General features: G+C 42.6%; 1 protein-coding gene across 3 annotated transcripts; it reads right to left on the bottom strand.

The window, feature by feature from the left end:
- Positions 1 to 318: 318 nt before the first annotated feature.
- C7H1orf141 (chromosome 7 C1orf141 homolog) lies at positions 319 to 22,076 on the bottom strand. Of its 3 annotated transcripts, none has more exons than XM_050962928.1 (11): positions 21,913 to 22,076; positions 19,331 to 19,665; positions 17,836 to 17,934; positions 15,364 to 15,533; positions 11,419 to 11,540; positions 10,265 to 10,371; positions 7,690 to 7,840; positions 6,957 to 7,083; positions 5,213 to 5,408; positions 3,366 to 3,491; positions 319 to 737 (listed from the first exon to the last, which is right to left on the bottom strand). In XM_050962928.1, exons 3-11 carry the CDS (start codon positions 17,914 to 17,916, stop codon positions 645 to 647), a joined length of 1,173 nt encoding a protein of 390 aa, XP_050818885.1. In that variant the 5' UTR covers positions 17,917 to 17,934; positions 19,331 to 19,665; positions 21,913 to 22,076; the 3' UTR covers positions 319 to 644. The 3 variants fall into 3 exon arrangements, with proteins under 3 accessions (XP_050818885.1, XP_050818886.1, XP_050818887.1); XM_050962929.1 differs by having other exon boundaries at positions 319 to 720; XM_050962930.1 differs by lacking the exon at positions 319 to 737 and having other exon boundaries at positions 3,404 to 3,487; positions 5,219 to 5,408.
- Between the last annotated feature and the right edge of the window lie 892 nt (positions 22,077 to 22,968).

Raw genomic sequence — 22,968 nt, 5'->3', positions numbered from 1 at the left:
GAGGAGTGTCTCCGTTAGGGCATTCATGGTGATCCAGCCACATTTACAAAAATAAATCCATACTTTTCAAAAATACATACAAAGGCAACAGGGATGTTGGGCAGACAAAGATGTATTTTGGAGCCTAAATAGTTGGTTGTCTCTTTGATGCAGCAAGGTCAAAGGGAACTTGAACTTTGCTACTTTGACACTTTACAAGAAAGGTTGCACAGCTCAGCAACATGCATGTGGGTGGAGCTGCGTGAACTTAATTAACGAAATTAAAAAAAAAAAAAAAAGACGAAATGACCCCAACATCAAATCTGTTCCTCAGTAATTTCATTTATAGGCAAAGCATTACAAATACAGGGTTTACATGTACAAACACATTAGCTCAGTTCAGAAACCAAATTAGGTGCTCAGCTATGTTGCATGTACTCTAGCAATGTAAGGAGATAAAGCCAAGGGCCCATGGACTTGCATCACCATTTAGGCATCTAATGATTGGAAGTGTGGGGTTCTTACATGTTGCTTACTGAAAGAGTTATAGGAATGAAATTGCATGTCTATTCAGAAGTTCAAACTATCAGGTCTGAGCACAATGTGTAAATTTAGCGTCGGCTGGTAAGATATCTTCTAAGTAGCATGATGAAAATCTCCTGTGTTCATTTCAGTTCCAAACACTTCCCATATGGAGACAATCTATCCTGCTGAAAGTCTTTTCTTCCTTTTTTTAAGTGCCTGTGATTTAATATTAGCTGAGCTCTACCCTGACATCTGGTGGAAAGAATTTCAGAGAGTGTATTTGCATAGGCACGCCTACCCCATCCCAGGCTGCTGAGCTGTGGGACTGCGTTGTGACAAATGACTCAACCTCAGTTGGGTGGTACTTGCTAGACAAGGGACATGGGTTCCAAAACCCAGTGAATTGAGAGAGGCTGGGGACAGGTATCTGTGTCTGGTGGTGCAGTCTCCTTGTGGAGCCAGAAGCACCAGTTCACCCCCTCCTCTCCCCACTGTGGAATGTCAGAGTTGATTTTTTTATTCCCTCAAGAATCTAGATACAGGTTCACTGAGCTGAACTCACTTTGGGCTAATGGTGCACTAGCACTGGGGCTCCCCTACTAAGAGCTGAGATCACTAAGAGTTGAAATCACTAAGGAGCTGAAATTACAGAGCTGAGAGCACTGAGTACTGTGCTAACTAGTGGGGGAGCCTGAAGCTACACTGTGGAACAGAGCAGCTGGCGGAGTGGAGCAGTTTGTGGGGATGGCTGGAGCGGATCACGGGACAGCTGGTGGAGCGGAGCAGCTGGCAGAGCGGAATAGCTGTGGGATGGGTGGAGCGGCCCACAGAGTGAGCGGAGCCGAGCAGTTTGCAGGGAGAACTGGAGCAGCTCATGGAGCAGAGCAGCTGGTGGAGCGGAGCAGCTTGTGAGGACGGCTGGAGGAGCAGAGTGGAGCGGCTGGTAAAGCAGAGCAGTTCGTGGAGAAGGCGGAAGCAGAACCCACGGAGAGGCAGGGCAGTTGGCCCCAGACCACGTAAGGTGCCCCTTTCTACCCAGGCTGGGGGGAGAGACCTCTACAGATAAACTCTCGAACTCTGGGATGGCATTGACCAGAGACTTTTGGGTTGTTGGACTTTGGGGTGATTGGACTTAAAACCCTAAGGGGAAAAAGGACATTGCCAAACGTACTTGGAGGTGGGTTTTTGTTTATGGTTTGTGTTATAACCCTGTTTGTGGTGTTTCTCCAATGGGATGCCGCATTGATTCCTTCCTTTATTAAAAAGATTTTGCTACACTCAGACTCCGTGCTTGCGAGAGGGGAAGTATTACCTCCTAGAGGCGCCCAGGGCGGTGTGGTATGTAAGTGTCCCAGGTCACTGGGTGGGGGCTCGAGCCGGTTATGCATTGTGTTACTGAAACGGAACCCCTGGATACTGAACCCGGCCCTTGTTGCTGCCAACTCAGAGAGGCAGAAGGGTTACATACCTTTTCTCTGTGTGTTTATAAGTAAAGATAAATATCTTAATGCATTAAAATGTTCACACACAAAGTCATTCAGGATTTAAAAGAAATAACTTCTGTGCTTGAAATAGGATTTTTATGCTTTTTATGTTTGCCTAATAAAACCATTGAATAAAGGCCTATCAATTAATTTTTAAGAGACACACATCCCCTTATAATTGCTATATCATAATTCATTGTAATGGCAAACCTCTCATGGTTTACATAAGTTCATGTACAGAATAATAGCTGTTCTGAGAAAAAATCACCACAACACCTAGATTGCTTATTTCAGAAATTGACCAATCCCATATATCTTTGGTAGCCCATTGTTAGACATACCATCAGTTAATTGTAGTGCCTGGTGTCCTTTAGAGTATCCAGTGTCATTTGTAAATTCAGCCTCGACTTTTTTTATCTTGAATTCTGAGGCATCACATTGTGCAGTTGGTATACTAATAATTGGATGATTGAAGTTAACAGGTAATGATGCTGGGCGTTCAGGTAGCATTGCTTTTTTCTGGGGCTCAGGGCTATTGTCTGGCACTGCATGTGAATTTTTCAGTGATGCTGAAGATCTGCGAGTGCTCCAGAATTCCACAGTATTATCCCATTCTTGGCCTTTCCTACTATCTATGCAATATTCCTTATTATTTAGCTTTATCTCAGCTGATGTTTCTTCCTTGCAAGAAGCTGGCTGAGAACACCTGGCAGGTTTGGATACTTCAGTGATTTCTTCATTGTTCTGACTAGGTGGAGGTTTATCCTTAAAACAAACCTCAGATAGACTAATCCTTTTGTTTTCCAAATGATCACGTTTCATTGAGATTTTGTGAAATGACTGTGAATTGACATTTGGAAAGTTAGGGATTCTAACAGGTTTTGTTATGGATATATAATCCAACTGTGACGAATGAGCCAACCTGCCTTTTTTATGAAGCTGGGAGACTGTGGTTAGTGGCTTGCTGTAAGAGCCGTGAGATTTAGCGACGGTTGCTGCATTCGCTTTAGCAGATTGGTGTGCTGCAGCTTTTGGGTTCACTCCAAATATAACAAGGCCATCAGGGTTACATTCAGCCCTTGTTGTTGAAACATTCCTGTCTTTTGATGTAAGCTTACTGATTGGTATTTTAACATCATGAAAGCTACCAACTATTTTCTGCACAAAAGTTTTTTCCTTCTGTGAATCTTTTAAGCTCCTATTTTTTCCATCTGAAGATAAAATATGAATATTGATTTTTCGTTTCCCGGATAATGTTCTTTTTAGCTTTTTATCCTCCTTCACAGCTATGTTTAACATACTCTTTTCTTCCTTTCCAACTAAGGCAAGGGCATAATCACAGTTGTTTTGTAAAACTGAATTTGAATTTGTTTGTACCTCATCATTTTCCTTTTCTGAGTCATCAGACACTTTATCTCCATGTAAATGCAACCACTTCTTCAGAATAAAGTTTTGCATATATCCTTCTTCAGCATAAATGATGGGGTATGTTTCACTCACTTTCTGTAGAAAAAAGAATGGAACTTTAGTTTTCTCCTTTCTTACTGATATAGTTTCTTAGATATTTGCATAAAGAAGTCCAAGAATGTATTGAAGATGCAGAAATATATAGGATCAGATCAGATAATACACCTAGATATCACACTAACAGTCACATGGTGCTGATATCCACATGATGCATTGCAGTGCCATATTAATAAACTGTATTTATCGTACATTTTTGACACTTGTTTCTAGCCAAGGTAGAGCATGAGTATCCAGGTACCATACAGAAAACTGTAGAAAAAACAAAAAAGAGATACACAGAGGTCCCAGTGGAAGGAAATACCTCCAGAGTTTTTTGAAATCTTTACATAGGTCTGAAAAAAAATAGCCAATAACTCCAGAAACAGAAAATACCACAGCAAGTGAATTCAGGCTCCCGGGCTAGAGTTCATCCAGGACATGCTTGACACAAGTTAGCCCAAACGTCAACCCTAGAGAAGGCGGTCAGACCACAGTGTTCAATTGCCAACATAGAGCACAAATTGCATTTGACTAGGTCTTAAAATTAATCATGAAATCTTAAGCCTTAAAGCATTATGAATGTGTGTATTTGTCCTTACTCCTCTTTACTGAGGGACTAGTACCACATCGGTATTCATCACCAATTCATCTCCTTTCCCATCTGCATGCTAAGCAGGTGCCCTACTCCCTTTCCTTTATCAAAAAAGCCTCTGATCCATTGTTGGGTGCCAGAATGTGCTGCTGCCCACACCTCCCAACCATCTGCAGCCTGCACCACTTTCTCACTCTGTTGCTAGCTCTAAGCCAGTTCCTCCATGTCGCCAGATCCCAAAAATCCTGCTGGTTTGCAAACTGAGCAGGAACTGGCAGTAGATCATGTCAAGTGTGCTGGAAATGGGAACAGAGGAAATGGGATCAGGTTGGTTCCTTCCAAGAGTCCTAATTTACCCTCTTCTTCGGGGGCTAAACATTGCACTCACTTCCTTCTCTCCAGACAGGCTTCAACTGAGAGCCTAGGACACTGGCCAGAAGCTAAGGTGTTAGATGTATGATGTAGGGCTGTGGCTCTCCACCTTTCCAGACTATTGTACTCCTTTCTGGAGTCTGATTTGTCTTCTGTAACCCAAGTTTCACCTCACTTAAAAACTACTTTCTTATAAAATCAAAAATAGAAATACAAGTGTCTCAGCACACTACTACTGAAAATGGCTGACTTTCTCATTTTTACCATATAATTATAAACTAAATAAACTGGAATGTAAATATTGTACTTACATTTCAGCATATAGTATATAGAACAATATAAACAAGTCGTATGACATTTTAGTTTGTACTGACTTTGCTAGTGCTTTTTATGCAGCCTGCTGTAAAACTAGGGAAATATCTAGATGAGTTGATGTATCCTCTGGAAGACCTCTACATATCCTCAGGGATACATGAATCCCTGGTTCAGGACCACTGATCTAGGGCTGAATCCTGGCAAAATGCCCATTGATTTAACTGGGGCCAGGATTCCACCCCTGCTAAAAGTTACTCTGTATGCATACTATTCCAAATACGGATAATGAAATAGCAAGCTATTATTGTAGGAATCTCAAGTGTTCAGAAGTCTGGTCTTATTTCAGAATAGAATATTCTTTTAATAGAAGCATGCACTAGCATACGAGACCCGTTGTAAACTTTACCAAACATAACAGGGACAGTAAACAGGACATTACCACCACCGGCCTGGCAGATTTTGCTTTCGGAGAGCCCACATTGATTATTTTGGCATTTGGTTTCTCCATTTCATCCTCAATAGTCAAGGAGATGAGGTTTTTCTTTTCTTCTGAAGCAGATTTAGACAGGTGAAAATTATTCTTCCTTTCTGTTTCTTCAAGATTAAAAACATCTTCTTTCAGGGGAGCTTCATTTCTTAAAATAAAGAAGGCCATAGTTAAACAAGTGATGATGCAGATAGCTGCTTGTTACCTGAAACATGTTCAGACAACAATGTTTTAAAAGCAGGTCTGGGCATTCAGCTTAGGATATGACAACACTTCATGCTGGAAGTGTAATTCCCACCTCAGGTGGACGTGCGCATACTAGTTTTGATTGAACTGGCATGCTAGAAACAGCAGTGTAGCCACAGCGGATGGGCTAGCCGCCCTGAGTATAATCCTGTCCCAGACCCTTGGAACTTAGCCTGTCTACCCATCTGCACCTCTATGGCTACACTGCTGTTTCCAGTGCACTGCGTTGATCAAAGCTTGCACACTTACATCCACCTGAGCTGGAAATTATACCTCCAGCTCTAGTACAGAGACCTTTTCCTGAAGGTTTTGCTCATCGTGATAATTGTCAAATATCAGGCTTCAAAAAGGAGAAAGAAATAGGCTTTGTGGAAGCACACAGTCAGAGTTTCAAAAGAGCTCAGTGCCCAGCAGTGCCCATTGTGATACTGAATGTAGGTGCTGAGCTCTTTTGAAAATCTAGCCCTTTGTTTGTTAACACAGAACTATCTTATACACATATGTCCTTTCTCAATTCAACCTGCTTGTATTGGCGACCCAAGCTGCACAATTGTCCTATCATGGGATGCCACTGGGATGCCTGAGGGCACAGCTTAATGGGGTCCATTGACCCCTTCCATGGTTCAGGGACATTGTATGTCATGCAACAGGCTCAGACATTACCTCTAAGGTCCAGCAAGGTCTGGCATGACCATTTGTCCCCATGCTGATTCAAGCCATGAGATGCAGAGCCCTCATGCTAACAACCCCCATCTTGGATACATTGAGAATGGTATGGCAGACAACTCACTTTAAACATGCGCAGCTGAGGTGACTCACCTAATCTAATTCCTTCTCTGCCTTCCCCTTTAATCAGCAAAGGCTGCCCACCCCTCTGGTATACAGAGCAAAATCAGCTCAACACTTACATGCAGTCTGGTCTGAATGGGGTATAAAAATGGCTCGACAGTGCACAGCAACACTATGCAACAGCTTAGGAGAGGTGAAGAATACCATAACCAAGTGAAACTGCAGGGGCAACGTAAGTAGGCAGACTGCAATTATTTGAGTTAGAATTTGACCAGGACTCCCAGGTTAATGTCTTTGTCCTTGCAAAAGTGCCATGGGGATCTTTAATGACCAACATGACTTGTCTTTTAAGCTTTACAATAAAAATGGCACTTTAAGCAGCACAGAGCTCCTTAGCATCATCCAGGGGCATTGGTTCAGTATTGATACAGAGGGAAGAGAGCTACCCACTGAATTGCTAGTACCATTTCCTGCTTCATCATTCTAGGCACTCCTTGAAGTTCTCCACTCCAGCTACTGCCCCGGCCTGACTTTACTTGTCTTGTGAGATCTAACTGGGTAGTAAGGCCAGTCATTGGCTATTGGGATGCCACACAGTAGGTCATTCAGAAAGTAATTCAACTTAGATTTGCAGTAATATTTACAGACTGTCAGTAATTACCTTTCTTTCAGACCATCTAATGGCAAATGGCCATTTACACAGACTCTGATTTTATTGTCTCTCTCTAGCTGTTGAGCAACGAATTTGCCAGCTTCCCCATAAATACTGTATTGCGCTATCTTGTCCCCTGAAAAGACAGTGAGTTTTCGTATGTGATATGAATATGTGCAAATAAGGGAGATAAAAGTTACTTCTCACAAGCTGCTGTTGGAAAATTGTATAGGCGTTAGGTATTATAAAGCACATGGGAGAGCTTCAACAAATCCCATCCGTGGGCTAAACTGCCTGATCCTGGCCTACAGCTTTGCAGAGAGGGTGTCTTATGTTGTCTTCATCTTCGACACTATGGTGCTGCAGCAATAATCTATTCAGCCACAAGGATTCCTTCTTCAGAACAAGGAATTCAAGATGGTAGCAGAAGTGTGGCTGGTCACACAGAATATCCCATCTTAGGGAACATTGCACATTCCTACAGTTACTCGCTTTTTTTTTCTTAAACTGATGTCATAAAAATAAATTAAATAATTAAAGAAAAATGTAAGTTGAACAAGTTAGAATTATGCACATTTAATAGCCCATTTAGGCAGGATGTGTCCTTTTACCCAATTGTCACTGTTAATTTCTCCAAGTAAAACTTTCCTTCTAATTCAAATCTAAGACAATGAAATGCTACTGGTAAATCTCCATGTATTTTCCTCAACTGTAGATACAAAAGGATTTCACTGATTCTTACCCATCAAAGCTGTTAGAAATGACTCTTCATTCTGACTACTGGCACTTTTAGGAGGGCACCAATGAGAAGTGTCCATATGGTCAAGAGTAGACGGTAAATGGGCTTGGCTATCTTGCTGACAGAGGACATCCAACTTCAGAACATTTTCAACCTGGATATGAGGAAGTATTTGTACACGTTAACATCATATCATCTTTGTAATGAGCCACAATTAAAAATATAACCCTAACATGACAACCCTTAAATTATCTTCATGGTAAATAGTATGTCAGAAACTTTAAATGATCATGCATTTAAAGCAGGGGTAGGTAACCTATGGCACGTATGCCGAAGGCTGCACGTGAGCTGATTTTCAGTGGCACTCACACTGCCCAGGTCCTGGCCACTGGTCCGCGGGGCTCTGCATTTTAATTTAATTTTAAATGAAACTTCTTAAACATTTTAAAAACCTTATTTACTTTACATACAACAATAGTTTAGTTATATATTATAAACTTGTAGAAAGAGGCATTTTAACGTTTTTAGAAGGTACTACTGGCATGCAAAACCTTAAATTAGAGTGACTAAATGAAGACTCGGCACAGCACTTCTGAAAGGTTGCTGACCCCTGATTTAAAGCAAAAAAATCAGAGATGGAATAAAAAAAAATTAGAAAGTGTACCATTTGTGGTAAAATGAAAGAGCCCAGTCACTTGAATTATAAATAAGAACACAGGAACTGTTATGCCAGATATTAAGCTCATGACAGAATCTGACTGCCCAATATAAAGTAAGTATGCACAAAATGTGGAACGCTTATACAGATTTTGTAGATTTCATATTTAGAGACAGGTTCTAGGCTCAGATATGTGAGCAAACACTGGCTACTTAAATGAAAAAGAAAAAAAATCCACAATATTGCTTGTGTACGTAGCTGTTAAAAAGTCAGTATTTGCCAGTATATACCCATAGGATTACAACTATTTCCTCTTTTAACTATAGGGATAAGGTGTGGCAGCTTAGATATCACTGTGTTGTAGCTATTGGCAAAATGTTACGTATTCTTTAACTACATGCTGATACACATCTGAAACTGGAATCTGGCCTTTACCCTGAAGGAAAATCCTTGGGTGTATCAGTGTTCTGAAAGCAGGCACTATTTCTTATAGCTCAGAGGGGAAGGAAAAAAATCTGGCTATGTCAATCAGCCACAAAGGATTATAATTATGTTGAACAACAAAAACAAAGTTTCACACCTGCCCCTTTTACCTTCTCCTCTGCCCTGTCCCTCACCCCCTTCCCTTGCCTTTTCTTTCCATTTAGCTCATCCCCTCCTAACTAAACCCAACCTCCCCAAAACTGAAATTAATATGACAATTATTGCCAGGGGCGGCTTTAGGTATTTTGCTGCCCCAAGCACAGCAGGCAGGCTGCCTTCGGCGGCTTGCCTGCGGGAGGTCCCCATCCCGTGCATTCGGCGGCAGCCTGTGGGAGGTCCGCCGAAGTCGGGGGACCAGCAGACCCTCCGCAGGCATGCCATGAAGGCACTCGCGGCGACCGGCAGAGCTCCCCTCTGTGGCTTGCTGCCCCAGGCACGCGCTTGGCATGCTGGTGCCTGGAGCCACCCCTGATTATTGCCATCACATTGTTCACATCCTGCTTGTATGTTTTGCCCCTTTCCTCCCACTCTATCTGTCTTGTCTATTTAGAGTCTAAGCACCTCAGGGGAAGGACCTTCTACTAAGCACCAAGCACAAGACAGCACCATTCTTGGTTGGCCCTTCGGCAACATGATTAATAATAAAAGCTAATTGTTTATTACAAGAAATATTTTGTTTTAGTGATCAGTAGGAAGAAGACTGATTTTTTCACTTTTCGTTTGCTCCATTGGCATATTTTTTGGCTGTTTGGTCCACCTTAAGATATTTACCTTTACTGTATGCAGCTTGTGTTATATTAATGTGGTGTTCATGCAAGAGAAGCATCTATTCCAGGAATGCCTGTGCCAAATAGCCCCATAGTCACATGTTCATTCATTTTGTCAGGTTCCATTCCAGCAAAGCATTTTTCAGCACTGATCACTTCCCTGAGTTTACAGTTGACGTTTATATTGTATGTACATCAAGTTCAGAACTTTCTGCAAGATTGCCTCACCTTGTAGCAATCTTATTTTAGCATTTATTCTAAATACCCTCAAGTTTGTTATGTTAAATTATACAAAATAAAATGTTTTAATTTTTGCAAAAGGGGACACAGCCATGGACCAATGGATGTTGAGGTAGTTTGAAAAAATTATGTGTTTCACTAGAAAAAAATTGTGATCTGTATTTCTTGCAGAAAAAAAAGAACTAATTAACTAGCATCTCTAATTTGGCCCTCACTATGGTGAGTGATTTTCATGGATATCTAGATTACAACCAGAAAAGGAATTTCCCCTCAAACAGACACCTCCTTCTTCCATACCCAAAAGATGATGTAAACCATCTCAAGAAGAAATTAATATCGGTTTTAAAGCATGTGTAAATCTGGCTAGAATTAAGACAACAATGGAGAGTATTAGTTAGTAGTTTGGGATTAAGATGAGAGTGGAATTTACCTCCGTGTTCCACTTTGGTCTTCTGTGAACTTTTGGTCTAAGACTAGCAGGTTTTACTTTTTGGTTTAGTTTTAATGAAATAAAATCCTTTAACGTGTACAGATTCTCTATAAAAAAGGATACATATGAATTTAGGAATAATGTGAAGAGATTATTATAGTGCAGTATTTTAAATTAATAAATTGCATTAGAGGTGAATTAATCATTAAAATAAGCAGCCACATCAAGCAAGGAAACTGCTGAAGGGACAGTGATGGCATGTAATGTTTTGCTCCCTTGCTTGTCCTTGCAATGATGTAGCAGGTTTACCCGGAAACACTATTTTTTAAACAGAACTATTCTGACTCATCAACATACAGCACTCCTTTCATCTGTGGTTGTACCAGCACATTCTGAGATTCCGCAGGACATATCTTATAATGCTCAGCGCTGTCTCCAGGAGCAAGGGCTTTTGAGACTTTTCCTAACACAGGGAACTGTATTGTTGGATGAGTTAGGACAGTGGTTCTCAAACTTTTGTATTGGTGCCCCCTTTCATATAGCGAGCTTCTGAGTGCGACCCCCCCTTATAAATTAAAAACACTCTTTAATATATTTAACACAATTATTAATGCTGGATGCAAAGCAGGGGTTGGGATTCAGGCTGACAGGTCACAACCCCCCATGTAAAAACACACAATCTCCTGAGGGGTCCTGAACCCTGGTTTGAGAACCCCTGAGTTATGAGAACTACTTGAACCAGTGCAGCTGCAACATTTGTGGTTTCCTTTCCACAATGTACTGGTTTGGCCATATATGAGCTAAAGACCTTCTCCCACATTTACAGTCATCACTTACATCTTAGATGGATGTTACATGTAGATGCAAGGGCATGTAAGCTCAACTCATCCAAACAAATTGTTTCTTGCAACCATTTTTCTTTTTCTGGAACAATGCATTTTTTCCATTAAGTTAACTAACTCTCTCAATGTAAAAACACACCTTTTGGCAGCGAAGACATAGTTTAGTGTAGACGGTACAAAGTGCTAAAGTCATGCTTTTTGAAATGTGACATCGAATCTCAATCCTTTGCATACGTTTTACAAAATGGCTAAACAAGTTGAAGACCGTGTATGTCAGAATCAGCAGTAACCCTGTGTCACGTAAAGAAATACCTTTCTGATGACATGCTTTAGCTTGCAAGGTATCTGGAGCACTAAATGGCCTTGCAGTTGGTTTGCCAGAGTGACTCTTTCTAGCCGCCAGTCTTGGGATCACAGATTTAAGCCTGCTAGGACTAAGATCAAAGCTGTACATTTTATAGACATGCACAATCAACATCTGACTAAAAAAAGTTAAACAGGTTGGAAAAGGTAACAGAATTCTACAGCAATACTTTGGCTAACATTGCAAAATAAAGGTTGCCCCCCCCACAAATGATGAGAAATAATGGTAATAACAAAATTTAGCACTTATTAGTGGTAGCTCTAGGTACAAAATGTTAGGTTGAGCCCTATCATTTAGCGTTTTGTGCATTTACAAAGTGGGTTAATCCTGAAAGATGCTAAGCACTTGAACTATGACTGAATTTAATGGGAACAGAAGGTGCCCAGTATAGGCCCTAGTACTTCTGAAATTGCTTCCTTGGAGTGGCTGGCAGTCTAACGCAGTCTGGCTGCTTTCGAGCTCCCTATTGTAATAGGCACTATACAAACTGCAGCAGCTGCCCCATAAGTCTTGAATCTGGAAGAGAATTTCCATTAAATGAACTTTTGTGAATGGTGCTTAGAACTAGAATGGAGGTCAGATTATTTTATTTAATATTATATTTCTGTGGCAGGAGCAGTGTTCAGAGGTACAATGCCTCCAAACTTGAGAGTGTTCAAAGTACTGATTTTGCGCTATCCCTCTCTGCCGAGTAGCAGGGAATAGGTACATAAGAATGTCTGAATGGCTATACTGGGTCAGATCAATGGTCCATCTAGCCCAGTATCCTGTCTCTGACAGTGGCCAGTGCCAGATGCTTCAGACGGAATGAACAGAACAAAGGAATGTCAAGTGGTCCTTCACTTGTCTAGTTTCAGCTTCTGGCAGTCGGATATTTAAGGACATCCAAACATGGGGTTACGTCCCAGACCATCTTGGCTAATAGCCATTGATAGCCCTATCTTCCATTCATTTCTCTAATTCTTTTTTGAACCCAGTTATACTTTTGGCCTTCACAAGATCCCCTGGCAATGAGTTCCACAGGTTGTGTGAAGTACTTCCTTCTGTTTATTTTAAAACCTGCTGCCTAGTAATTTCATTCCCAGTTCTTTTGTTATGTGAAGGGGTAAAAAACACTTCTCTATTCACTTTCTCCACACCACTGATGTTTTTATAGACCTCTTATCAGGACCGGCTTTAGGAAGTGCAAGGCCTAATTAGAATAGTTTCAACAGGGCCCTGGCAGGGATGACTCACCTGGCGTGCTCTGGGTCTTCGCTCCGGGTCTTCCGCGGCACTGAAGGACCCGCTGCCGAAGTGCTGCTGAAGATCCAGAGCGCCGCCAGGTGAGTAAAAATTAAAAAGGCACCTAAGTTAGGTGCTCTTCTTTAGGGCGTGGGGCCTAATTCGGGGGAATCGGCCGAAAGCCGGCCCTATTATAACCTCTCTTATTCATCTCTTTGCTAACCTGTACAGTCCTAGTCTTTTTAATCACTCCTTGTATGGAATCCATTCCATATCCCTAATCCTTTTTGTTGCCCTTCTCTGCACATTTTTTTTTTTTTGAGATGAGGCAGCAAGAAATGCAAGCAGAGCATTCAAGTTGGGTGTACCATGCATTTTATATAGCGGCATTATATTTTCTGTTTTATTGTCTATCCCTTTACTGATTGTTACTAACTTTGTTAGGTTTTTTTTTTTTGGACTGCCATTGCACATTGAACAGATGTTTTCAGAGAACTATCCATGAAGACTCCAAGATCTTTCTTGAGTGTTAACAGCTAATTTAGACCCCATCACTTTGTATGTATAGCTGAGATTATGTTTTCCAATGTGCATTACAGTACTTTGCATTTATCAATATTGAATTTCATCTGCCATTTTGTCAGCCAATCACCCAGTTTAGTGAGAGTTTGTAACTCTTTGCAGTCAGCTTTGGACTAAACTATGAGTAATTTTGTATTGTCTGCAAATTTTGCCACCTCACTGTTCACATCTTTTCCAAGATCATTTATGAATATTTATCATGGCACAGGTCCCAGTATTTATCCCAGTATCTACCTCTCCATCATGTGAAACTGACTTTCTACCCTTTTTTGGTATCTTTTAAGCCATTTATGATCCAGGAGAGGGCCTTCCCTCTTACCTCATGACTACTGAGTTTGCTCATGAGCCTTTGGTGAGGGACCTTGTCAAATGCTTTCTGAAAGTCCAAATACACTATATCAACTGGATCACCCTTATCTACATGCTCGTTGACCCCCACAAAGAATTCTAATAGACTGGTGAGGCATGATTTCCCTTTACAAAAAGCTGTGTTGATTCTTCCCAAACATATCATTTTTATTTGTGTGTCTGATAATTCTGTTCTTTACTATAGTTTCAACCACTTTGCTTGGTGCTGAAGTCAGGCTTCCCAAAGCCTGTAATCGCCAGGATCACCCATGGACTCTTTTAAAAAATAGATGTTACAATTAGCTACTGTCCAGTTATCTGGTTCAGCGGTTGATTTAAGAGATGGGTTACATACTACAGTTAGTAGTTCTGCAATTTCATATTTGAGTTCCTTCAGAACAATATCATCTGGTCCTGGTGACTTATTACTGGTAAATTTATCATTTTATTCCAAAACCTCCTCTACTGACACCTTAATCTGGGTCAGTTCCTCAGATTTATCATCTAAAAAGAATGGCTCTAGTGGGGAATCTCTTCCACATCCTTTGTAGTGAAGACCAAAACAAAGAATTCATTTAGCTTCTCTGCAATGGCCTTGTATTCCTTGAGTGTTCCTTTAGCACCTTGATCATCCAGTAGCCCCACTGACCAGCTAGCAATCTTCCTGCTTCTGATGCCCTTAAAAAATGTTTGCTGTTAGTCTGTGTCCTTAGCTAGTTGATCTTCAGATTCATTCTTGGCCTGTCATATGCTTTTACTCTTGATTTGCCAGAATTTATGCTCCTTTCTATTTTCCTCACTAGGATTTGACTTCCAATTGCTCATGGACACACACTTTATATAGCACATCAAACCCTAGTATGTAATCACTTTGGAGATCACAGGAAGATTGCATCCTCAGGTGCAGGGGTAAAAGTAACATTTAACACGTACCAGTACAGGGGCTGGCTCCGGCCCCTGGAAGGGGTGGGGCCTCAGACGGAAGGAGCGGGGCTGGGGGTCAGCGCTCCCAGCCAGCCCATCTGCACTGCCTGGCCTGCACTGCCTGAGGCTCCAGTGGTGATTTAAAGGGCCTGGGGCTCTGGCCGCTGCCGTGGTAGTGAGGGCTAGAGTTCCAGGCCCTTTTAAATCACCAGCCCCGGGGCAGCTGCTCCTTTTGCTCCTCCCTGCCCCCCATCAGCAGCCCAAGGGGGAGGCAAAAGGGGCAATGACATTTAAGCACTGCCATGGCAGCGCTTTAAGGACCCTGCTTAAAGTGCTACTGCAACAGCGCTTTAACATCGGCTGAGTACGGGCTGGTACCGGTGGCCACTTTTTACCGGTATGCCGTACTGGCCCGTACCGCTTACTTTCAGCCCTGCTCAGGTGGCAAATGAACTGCCTGTACTTTTCCAGCTTTTTCTTTTGGGATAGGAAAATTTCCAGTATTCAGTCATGTGAGTTACTGTTTACACAGCTTCCTGTTTTATGGTGAGGAATCATTTCACTGTAGGAAACAGCACAGAATCCCCTCATTGCAAGGCCTTTCCTAACAATAATACCTTTGACACTAATAATTGTTATTTAAAATGGCTGTAGATTTGGGTAAATCATGCAAGCAAGATAGTTTTAACAACTCCGACTTAATTGTACCGAGAGTGAACTGATGTAAAAGTCAAAGAGTAATGGTACTTTTACGATATTTATAGCATCTCTAAGTCAAACTAAAATTAACACAAAACATTCTCGTTTGGGGTCACCTTATTTGCTGATGTCTAAAGAGCTGTTCATCTTCTGAAAACTGCAGCGCAGGTTTAAACCTGGAAATATTTATTGTTCTAGCACTGGGTATATCATAATCCTCTTTAAATTCAAATGTCAGTGGGGTTGTCACAAATGGCTTTAGCTGCAATTTCCCAAGCCCTGGGCTCTGCAACACAAGTGTACATGGCCTTAATTGGTTAGGACTGCAATATACTTGTTTCTATTATGTGAAATAATACTAACTTTGTGAACCACCAGCTATTACCTCTTTCTGCAATTAAGCATCTGAATTTAAAGCCAATATGAGTCAAAGCAATACAATCTTGTTTATTTTATTAACTTTTCTTTGCCTTGGAAGACACATATCGGGAGCAGAGCTGTTAATAAGAAACTATCATTTTACATAATCACTCAGAGTTTAAATGCACTTTAAAATGTCTTTTTACTTTAACAGCAGTGCAATGCAGTAGATGAGACAGCTTAGTTAAGTATTACTGTGATACTGGTTATCCTGACTTTTACTACAGAAGATTTTCCCAAGAAATTAGCTTGCTAGAATTCTGACAACCTACTATTTTTTAAAGAACGCATTCTAAAAACCAGACAATTTGGTGGGGGAAGAAGGTAGATGAAGGGCTGGCTCCAGCTTTTTTGCCACCGCAAGTGGCGAAAAGGGGGAAAAAAAAAAAGCTATGATCAGCGGCACTTTGGCGGCTGCTCTACCGCTCTGCTTCATTCTTTGGTGGCAATTTGGTGGCCGGTCCTTCCCTCCGAGAGGGACTGAGGGACCCGCCGCCAAATTCATGCTGAAGACCCAGATGTGCCACCCCTTTCCATTGGCTGCCCCAAGCACCTGCTTGCTGCGCTGGTGCCTAGAGTCAGCCCAGGGTACATGAGGAAAGAGGGTGAGGGAGTTGGTCTGCATACACTGGCATTGTGGTAGGTGCATTTACAGGTGCTCTGTGGCGAGATGCTCCATTGGCTTTTTGTCACGGCCCATCTGAGCCAGTGGGGCCTCTTGCAAGGCAAGCATGCCTTAATTGTACAGCAGTAAATTGATATTTAACTCAAGATGGCCACCTTGGGCTTTAAATTCTGTAATATAAAACAATCCTTCACTTGTTCACCCAGACCTGGGCCCCTGGAACTTGGCAGGTCAGGTCAGAAAAATAAGCAAAAGTTAACTTCTAAAAACAAGTCCAACCCACTGCTGCTTTATAATAGAGATTTCATTACTCTTTAAAAAACAAACAAACTACTACTGTTGTTATATTATTCATGCATCAAAACTTAGCACCTGCCTAGTGTTCGCATCCTTAAAGTGTTCATGGCAGTATCACACCCCAGATTGTGGAGGTGACCCCAAGCATTGGGTGCTGTGAGGATTTTCACGCTGTTTGGCTGTTTTTAGGCAGCCACCCACATGTCATGTAGCCCTCAGCCCGTTTCCAATCACAGCCGCACCACGCAGCTGCCTGTGGCACAACCATCTTGGTTGTAGCCCAAGCCCAGCACAATTCTGTTCACACAGGGAGACTGGAGACCTGCCATGCTGCCATGGGCAAGAATGGGGGGCTGGTGCCCACGGCAAGTGAGGGAGGATGTGGGGGGCGGGGGCTTGCCTGGCATGTGGAGGGTCTGGGCTATTTCTCTTTGGCAACAATTACTCTGCAAATCCAAATCCAAATAATTTTTTTTTTAATAAAATGCATGTGGACTCAGAGGCACATGATTGACCTCCCAAGGCCACATGGTCAGAAAAGCAGCCACTGGCGTGGGGTGCATCTGAGGTTATGCCAGCGGGGGTAGGGGTTCTTTTCAAAATGCTCACTTCTCACTGAGATGCACAAAAACACTGAGCCCGCAGCTTCAAAAGATCATGCCTGCTGGGCTCTGACTGGCTTCCGCCTGCTCTCAAATCTTTTAGCTGCTGGAGGATCAATTTTCATTGGTTCTGCCAGCAGATGATCCTGGGGAGCCTCTCTAGGCCACTTGTGGAGGACTAAACTTCTTTGGGCAGTGTACACCAAAGACAGGGCCTCCAGCAGGGGGTGCCAAATGCCTGGTACTCCCTTTCGTACTTCTAATGTTCTTTTCTCAGCTGCCAGCTCGGGCGACCAGACAGCAAGTTTGAAAAATCGGAACAGGGGATGGGGGGGTAATAGGACCCTACATAAGAAAAAGACCCCAAAATTGGGACTGTCTGTATAAAATCGGGACATCTGGTCACTCTACTGCCAGATGACCTGCTCTCTTTATCAATATTCCTTCGTTGCCTGGAGTAATCATCAGTCAGACATAAATCAGTCTCTCCCTCTCCCATCTATCTCATCCATCTACCTTAGATATTTATTATATGGTGCAAGTCACAATAGTGTGTAGGTGCTGGCATAACTCAAGAAAGAGTTCTTTCAAAGCTGACAATGGGTGCGTCTATTTGATATGATTTCGATTTGCTCCATACTTACTTCAACCTTTGCATGTTTGGCCAGTCTTTTGCGTGAATATTGTTCCAGAGTATAAAGTTTTCCTAAGAGTCTCTGGGTCATTTTTCTTTAATTAAATTCCTAAAATAAAATATAATAAAATAAATAATTATAATAATGAAATAATGATTTTAGAAAAATTGATGCTTTCATGCTACAAACTTTGAAAAACGCTTTGTGGAGCACCAGTAACTTTGTGGTAATGTCATGGAAATCAATCCGTGGATCACAACACTGTCCCATCACTCTGTTAAGGGTCATGTTATCCCATAGCAGGAAAAACCTGGGGAGACATTAGGAGTTTCCTTCTCAATCCATAAAAGTGGATAAGGAACAGAGGCAGGGGTTGGCCCTTCCTGTATTTTATCAGATCAACCATAGATTTCGGGGCACAGAGATCTATGACCGCGGCACAGCTGCCCTTCTAGCCTCTCCCTTAATGCTGCCATTGGATGCCTCCCCAGAGGCAGTCACAGAAGGTACTCAGGAATTAACTGCCGAGCTGTATTAGCTCCTGATTGGATTTCCAGTGTGAAATCTGCTGGGGAGAATGTGGTAAATAGCCAAAGACATTAAAGGTGACCTGAAAAGGGAGGGTGGGGGACCTTTCCCTTTTAATAATGTCATGATGTATGCAGAGGGACAGAAAGGGGTATTCTTCCCTCCAAAATGATCTCCTACTTGCTATTCTCAGAAACAGTGGAGATATAATCTGATCTGTGCTGTTTTTGTTGGAAGTCTCCTTGGAGGCCCAGAGTGCTGTAGGACTTGGATCTCTTAGCCTTTCAATTAAAGGGAAGGCATGTTGATTTTTTTAACAATGAGGTCTTTTCTCCCAACTGTTTCTCAGGGGGTTGTGATATGTGTGTTAACAAAAACCAGAACCTGACTTCTAAACAGTCTGACAGTCTCAATTGCTAAGGTTTCAGTCTACAGGTTTTGGTGATGTCATAATCCTACTAGCTTCTCTAGTTGTCCACAGGGTCATCCGGGAAAGACAGAGTAGACAATGTCTGAATGTGGAATGTAAAAATATGAGCAGAAAAACAAATCATTTTAAACCATTCTTCTTCATACATCAAAAAGCAATAAGAAAAAGGGCACAAACAACATTTTCTTCTTTGCAGATCATTTCCACCATAGGAACATAGTATTTGCCATATTGGATTTGATTCAGGCCTATTTAGCCCAGTCTCCTGCATCTGAGAGTATCCAATACGAGATGCTCCCAAAGTAGGCAAAAAGCCTCCTACTACCCCTGTCTAATTGTGCAGTGCAATTTTTGCTGTCTGTGGAGGGGATGGGGTGGGTTAGGCTCCTTCCTGACTTCCATGTGGGATCTATTTATGCTTTGAATTCTCCTGAAAGCTCATCCTGCTGTGATCCCTGCTTTGCCAGCATAAACTGGTTCCTGCACTAGTTGACATAAAATTACAGCGTGGCTGAGCTGGTGGAAAGGAAAAGTGCAGAGACTCACAATAGCCCAGATGGTGAAGTATGATGGGTCCAGCTGCAGATCTCTCAGCTGCAGGATTTCCACAGGCACCCTGTGCAATGAAGTTAGCAAGTGTCCTCCGAAGGCTCCATCCAGGCTTTCACTCTCTTGCTGTGTAACCACCTTGTACTTCACTACAACATGCTGCAGCAGTGAAGCCCAAGTTCAGTGAGATGCAAACTGAATGAGGCTTCCATGGTGATAAGCTTCATGTGAGCAAGGATGGGGGAAAGGAGGGATTGTTTATGGGGGCGTGGGGAAAGAAGGGGGAAGGGAGGGAAGATGCTCCTTGTCTTATTGTAGAATTTACAGGAGGCCTGCATGGTAATAATAATATAATATTATTTAGCTATTATATAACTATTTACATGCTTAAAGCACTTTACAAAGATTAATCCTCAAAGTCAGAGAAGTTAGTATTGTCATCATATTACCAATGGGGGAACCAAGATAGAAAGGTTAGATGAGTTGCCCCAGGCTACACACAGAAGCACTGGTAGAACAGGGACTAGACCACAGGCATCCAGGCTTCTCAATGCACTAATTGCTAGGTCAAATTGACCGATAACACAACGTGGCCTCATTTTCAAATGGGCTGAGCACCCTCAACTCCCATAGTCTTCATTTGGAGTTGGTCGTGCTCAGCATCTCTGGAAATCGGCCCTTGTGTCACTACGAGTTTTTGAACACTTAGCAATCCAGCTTTCAACAGCAAGAACAGCCACAGAGTATAGAGTGTTTCTAGATGGCAAAATTTGGTCCCTCCTTTTTAGTATGAAGAGAAATGTGATAAATCAGTTTGTTAACAAAAAGATTCCCACGCACAAGTTTTAAAACAATGAGACTCAGGAGACATTGTTCCAGCAGGATGAAGCAATTCCTCTTCTAAGGGAAGCAATAGCTTGTCAGCTCACATGGCCTGAGCTTTGCCAAGCATGGAGTTAAGTCCCCTTGAATTTCATTGCAAGGTAAGCATGTTCTTCAGCACTTTCCTGAAGTGGGTGTGAGACTGAAGTAGCACAGATATATTCCCTGATGCAGCTTCAGCCTGAAATGTGACTGGCAGCTGCTGAAAAGTTACATTTTGTGTTATACAAAAAACTCCTGCCATTCAGGGGGAGAGAGAGAGAGCGCACTGTACCAAACACATCCAAAGCCCATGGAAACCATTGTGTGTGTATCTACAACAGCTTATAAAAGTCAACTGCATGTTCATCTACATCTCCAGTTGAGACAATGAGATAATATACTTTAAGCTGTAGTAGAAATAGATATGGTATGATACATATATATTTAAAGGGGAAGCGCAATTTAAAAACATGAGTTTGGGGGTTTTACTCAATCCAGTTAAAAGTCTAACCTTAGATTACTAGATCTAAAAGAGGTTAGAGAAAATAAAGTGATTGTTCCGATTTTTTGGTTAATTTTGTGCCCTTCTGTAACCCAATTCATTGACTCCCCTGTACAGTCAGCCAGAAAGCTGGTTTCTCCTGTCCGCGTGAGTCTTTTATACAGGAAAAGGGTAGAGAAAAACTTATTTTTAAACTGGGAAGTGTGATTGTACAACCAGAATTGTCTGGAGGAATTAGAGGCAACCATAGTGGCTAAAATTCCCGATTCATTGTTTTCAAAAACTGACTGTATTTGCAGTTAACGACACACCTTCCAAACAACAGCCTGGCCAGTAGCATAGTGAGATCACATGTACACCTGGAGAGGATTGCACCTCTGTATCCTGTTACTCTAGAGCCTGGGGCTCTAAACAAAATGGTTTTGGGGCTGACAGTGGGTGTTGACAATGAATGCAGCATAACTGGTGCTAAGCAAGGTGTAAACTGCATGTGCAGACAGCTGGTCTATTCTGAATGGCTGCTGAACAATGTTTGTCTTTGTCTGCATTTGCAATTAAAGTCTGTTTGTCAAACTACACTCACTATCAGCCCTGGGACATTACCATAGTGTAGACCAGGCTAATCCTTTTCAATGGACATAGGGCAATTACACCTGGCATCTTCTATCCAAGAAACTCCATACACCTTACAAATCTTGAGGATGCTTCACAACATACCTAGGAGGGCAGGTATTTATCCCCTTTTACAGATGGGGAAAACTGAGTTACTGCTCCTCCTTGCCTCTCCTGTTCTTCCTTTCCCAGTTTCTCCCTTTCCTGTTCAGAGGTGCTGGAACAATTTTTATAGCAGGGGTGCTGATGATAGAAACCACATAGTCGGTGTTTGTTGTTACTACTTCAAGCTAGGGGATGTGGCAGCACCCCCAGAACCCACAGTTCCAGCACCACTGCTCCTGCTATAATCCACTGCTGCTTCTCCCTTCTTGTCTCCTCATCATTCCCCCAAACCTGCTGCCATGCACACTGTTTCCCCACAAATATGGCTTCCTCTTCCTCGACACGTGAGTCCTGCTGTTTCTCCTTTTGTCTAACTCCACTGCTGTTGCCTCTTCACCAATTCTTGCTTCTTCTCAGGGCATCTAGGATCCTAACTGGGTTGCCCTCCATTTCTTCTACCTCCCCTGTAGTTCTCCTCTCTTGCTGTGGCACTTACCAGAAGAGATCTCCAGGGCACCCTAACCCATCTGCAAGGCTGCTCTGAGCTCCTGTGGTCTGCTCCAGACAGATAGTGTGTACACGGTTGGAAAATGCAGTTCAGTCATACGGCCCCTTCACCTCTTTCCCCACGGATATGATCCTGCAGTAATTCTGCCACGTCCTTTTGTTAGTGTTGCTCAGCAATAGCTTCCCCGGCTCACAGGGCTTGGCTTTCTTATTGTGTGTTGGTTACCGTCAGGCACCACCATGCCTATATATTCTGTTCCCAGGTTCAATCATTTGAACTGGGGCTTTTCCTCCAGGGCATGCAGTCATGCACAACCCCACCCTGCCTGGAAAATGGGTTAATCTGCCTCCTGGAGAAGTGGCTGAGCAGGGCTTGCAGGACTTGATTCTGCCCTGGTTTATGCTAGTGTAAATCTAGAGGAACTGCCTGGAAAGCCAAGATTTGCACTTGTCTAACAGACAGAAAAAGTGTGTCCTTTCCTATGTGACTTGCTGCCAAGCTATGAGGCTGGAGAGGAAAAATTATGGCCTGATCCAGATAGGGGCTCAAACTCTGTTAAAGGATTACATTTAAAACATAGTAAAGACTTGAGTAAGTTTAGTTTAAATACGGATCCAGCCTGTTTTACAATGGCCTATTTACCCTACAAATACAGCCATGTTGGAGGACTCATTACAGATCTCTCAACATAGTTGCATTCATGGGGTAGAGAGAAAACCGTAACACAGTTTGGTCAGCCAGTGTGTTCAAAGTGAAACCATGTAAGAACTATGCTTAAAAAGCCATGTGATTAGGGTTGCCCACTTTTTAATTGCAAAAAACCAAAGACCCTTGCCCCGCCCTTACCCCACCCCTTCCCGGAGGCCCCACCTCCGCTCACTCTTTTCCCCCTCCGTCTGTTGCTTGCTCTCCCCCACCCTCATTCATTAGCTCATTTTCACTGGGCTGGGGCAAGGGACTAGAGTGTGGGAGGGGGTGAGGGCTCTGGCTGGGGGAGCAGGCTCAAGCCTGGGGTAGGGGTTGGGTGTGGGAGGGCTCTTGGCT

The sequence above is a fragment of the Gopherus flavomarginatus genome, chromosome 7 (genome assembly GCF_025201925.1).
Source record: "Gopherus flavomarginatus isolate rGopFla2 chromosome 7, rGopFla2.mat.asm, whole genome shotgun sequence".
Classification (NCBI taxonomy): domain Eukaryota; kingdom Metazoa; phylum Chordata; order Testudines; family Testudinidae; genus Gopherus; species Gopherus flavomarginatus.
The sequence above is the reverse complement of the archived record's forward strand: the minus strand, read 5'-3'. Positions and strand labels throughout refer to the sequence as shown.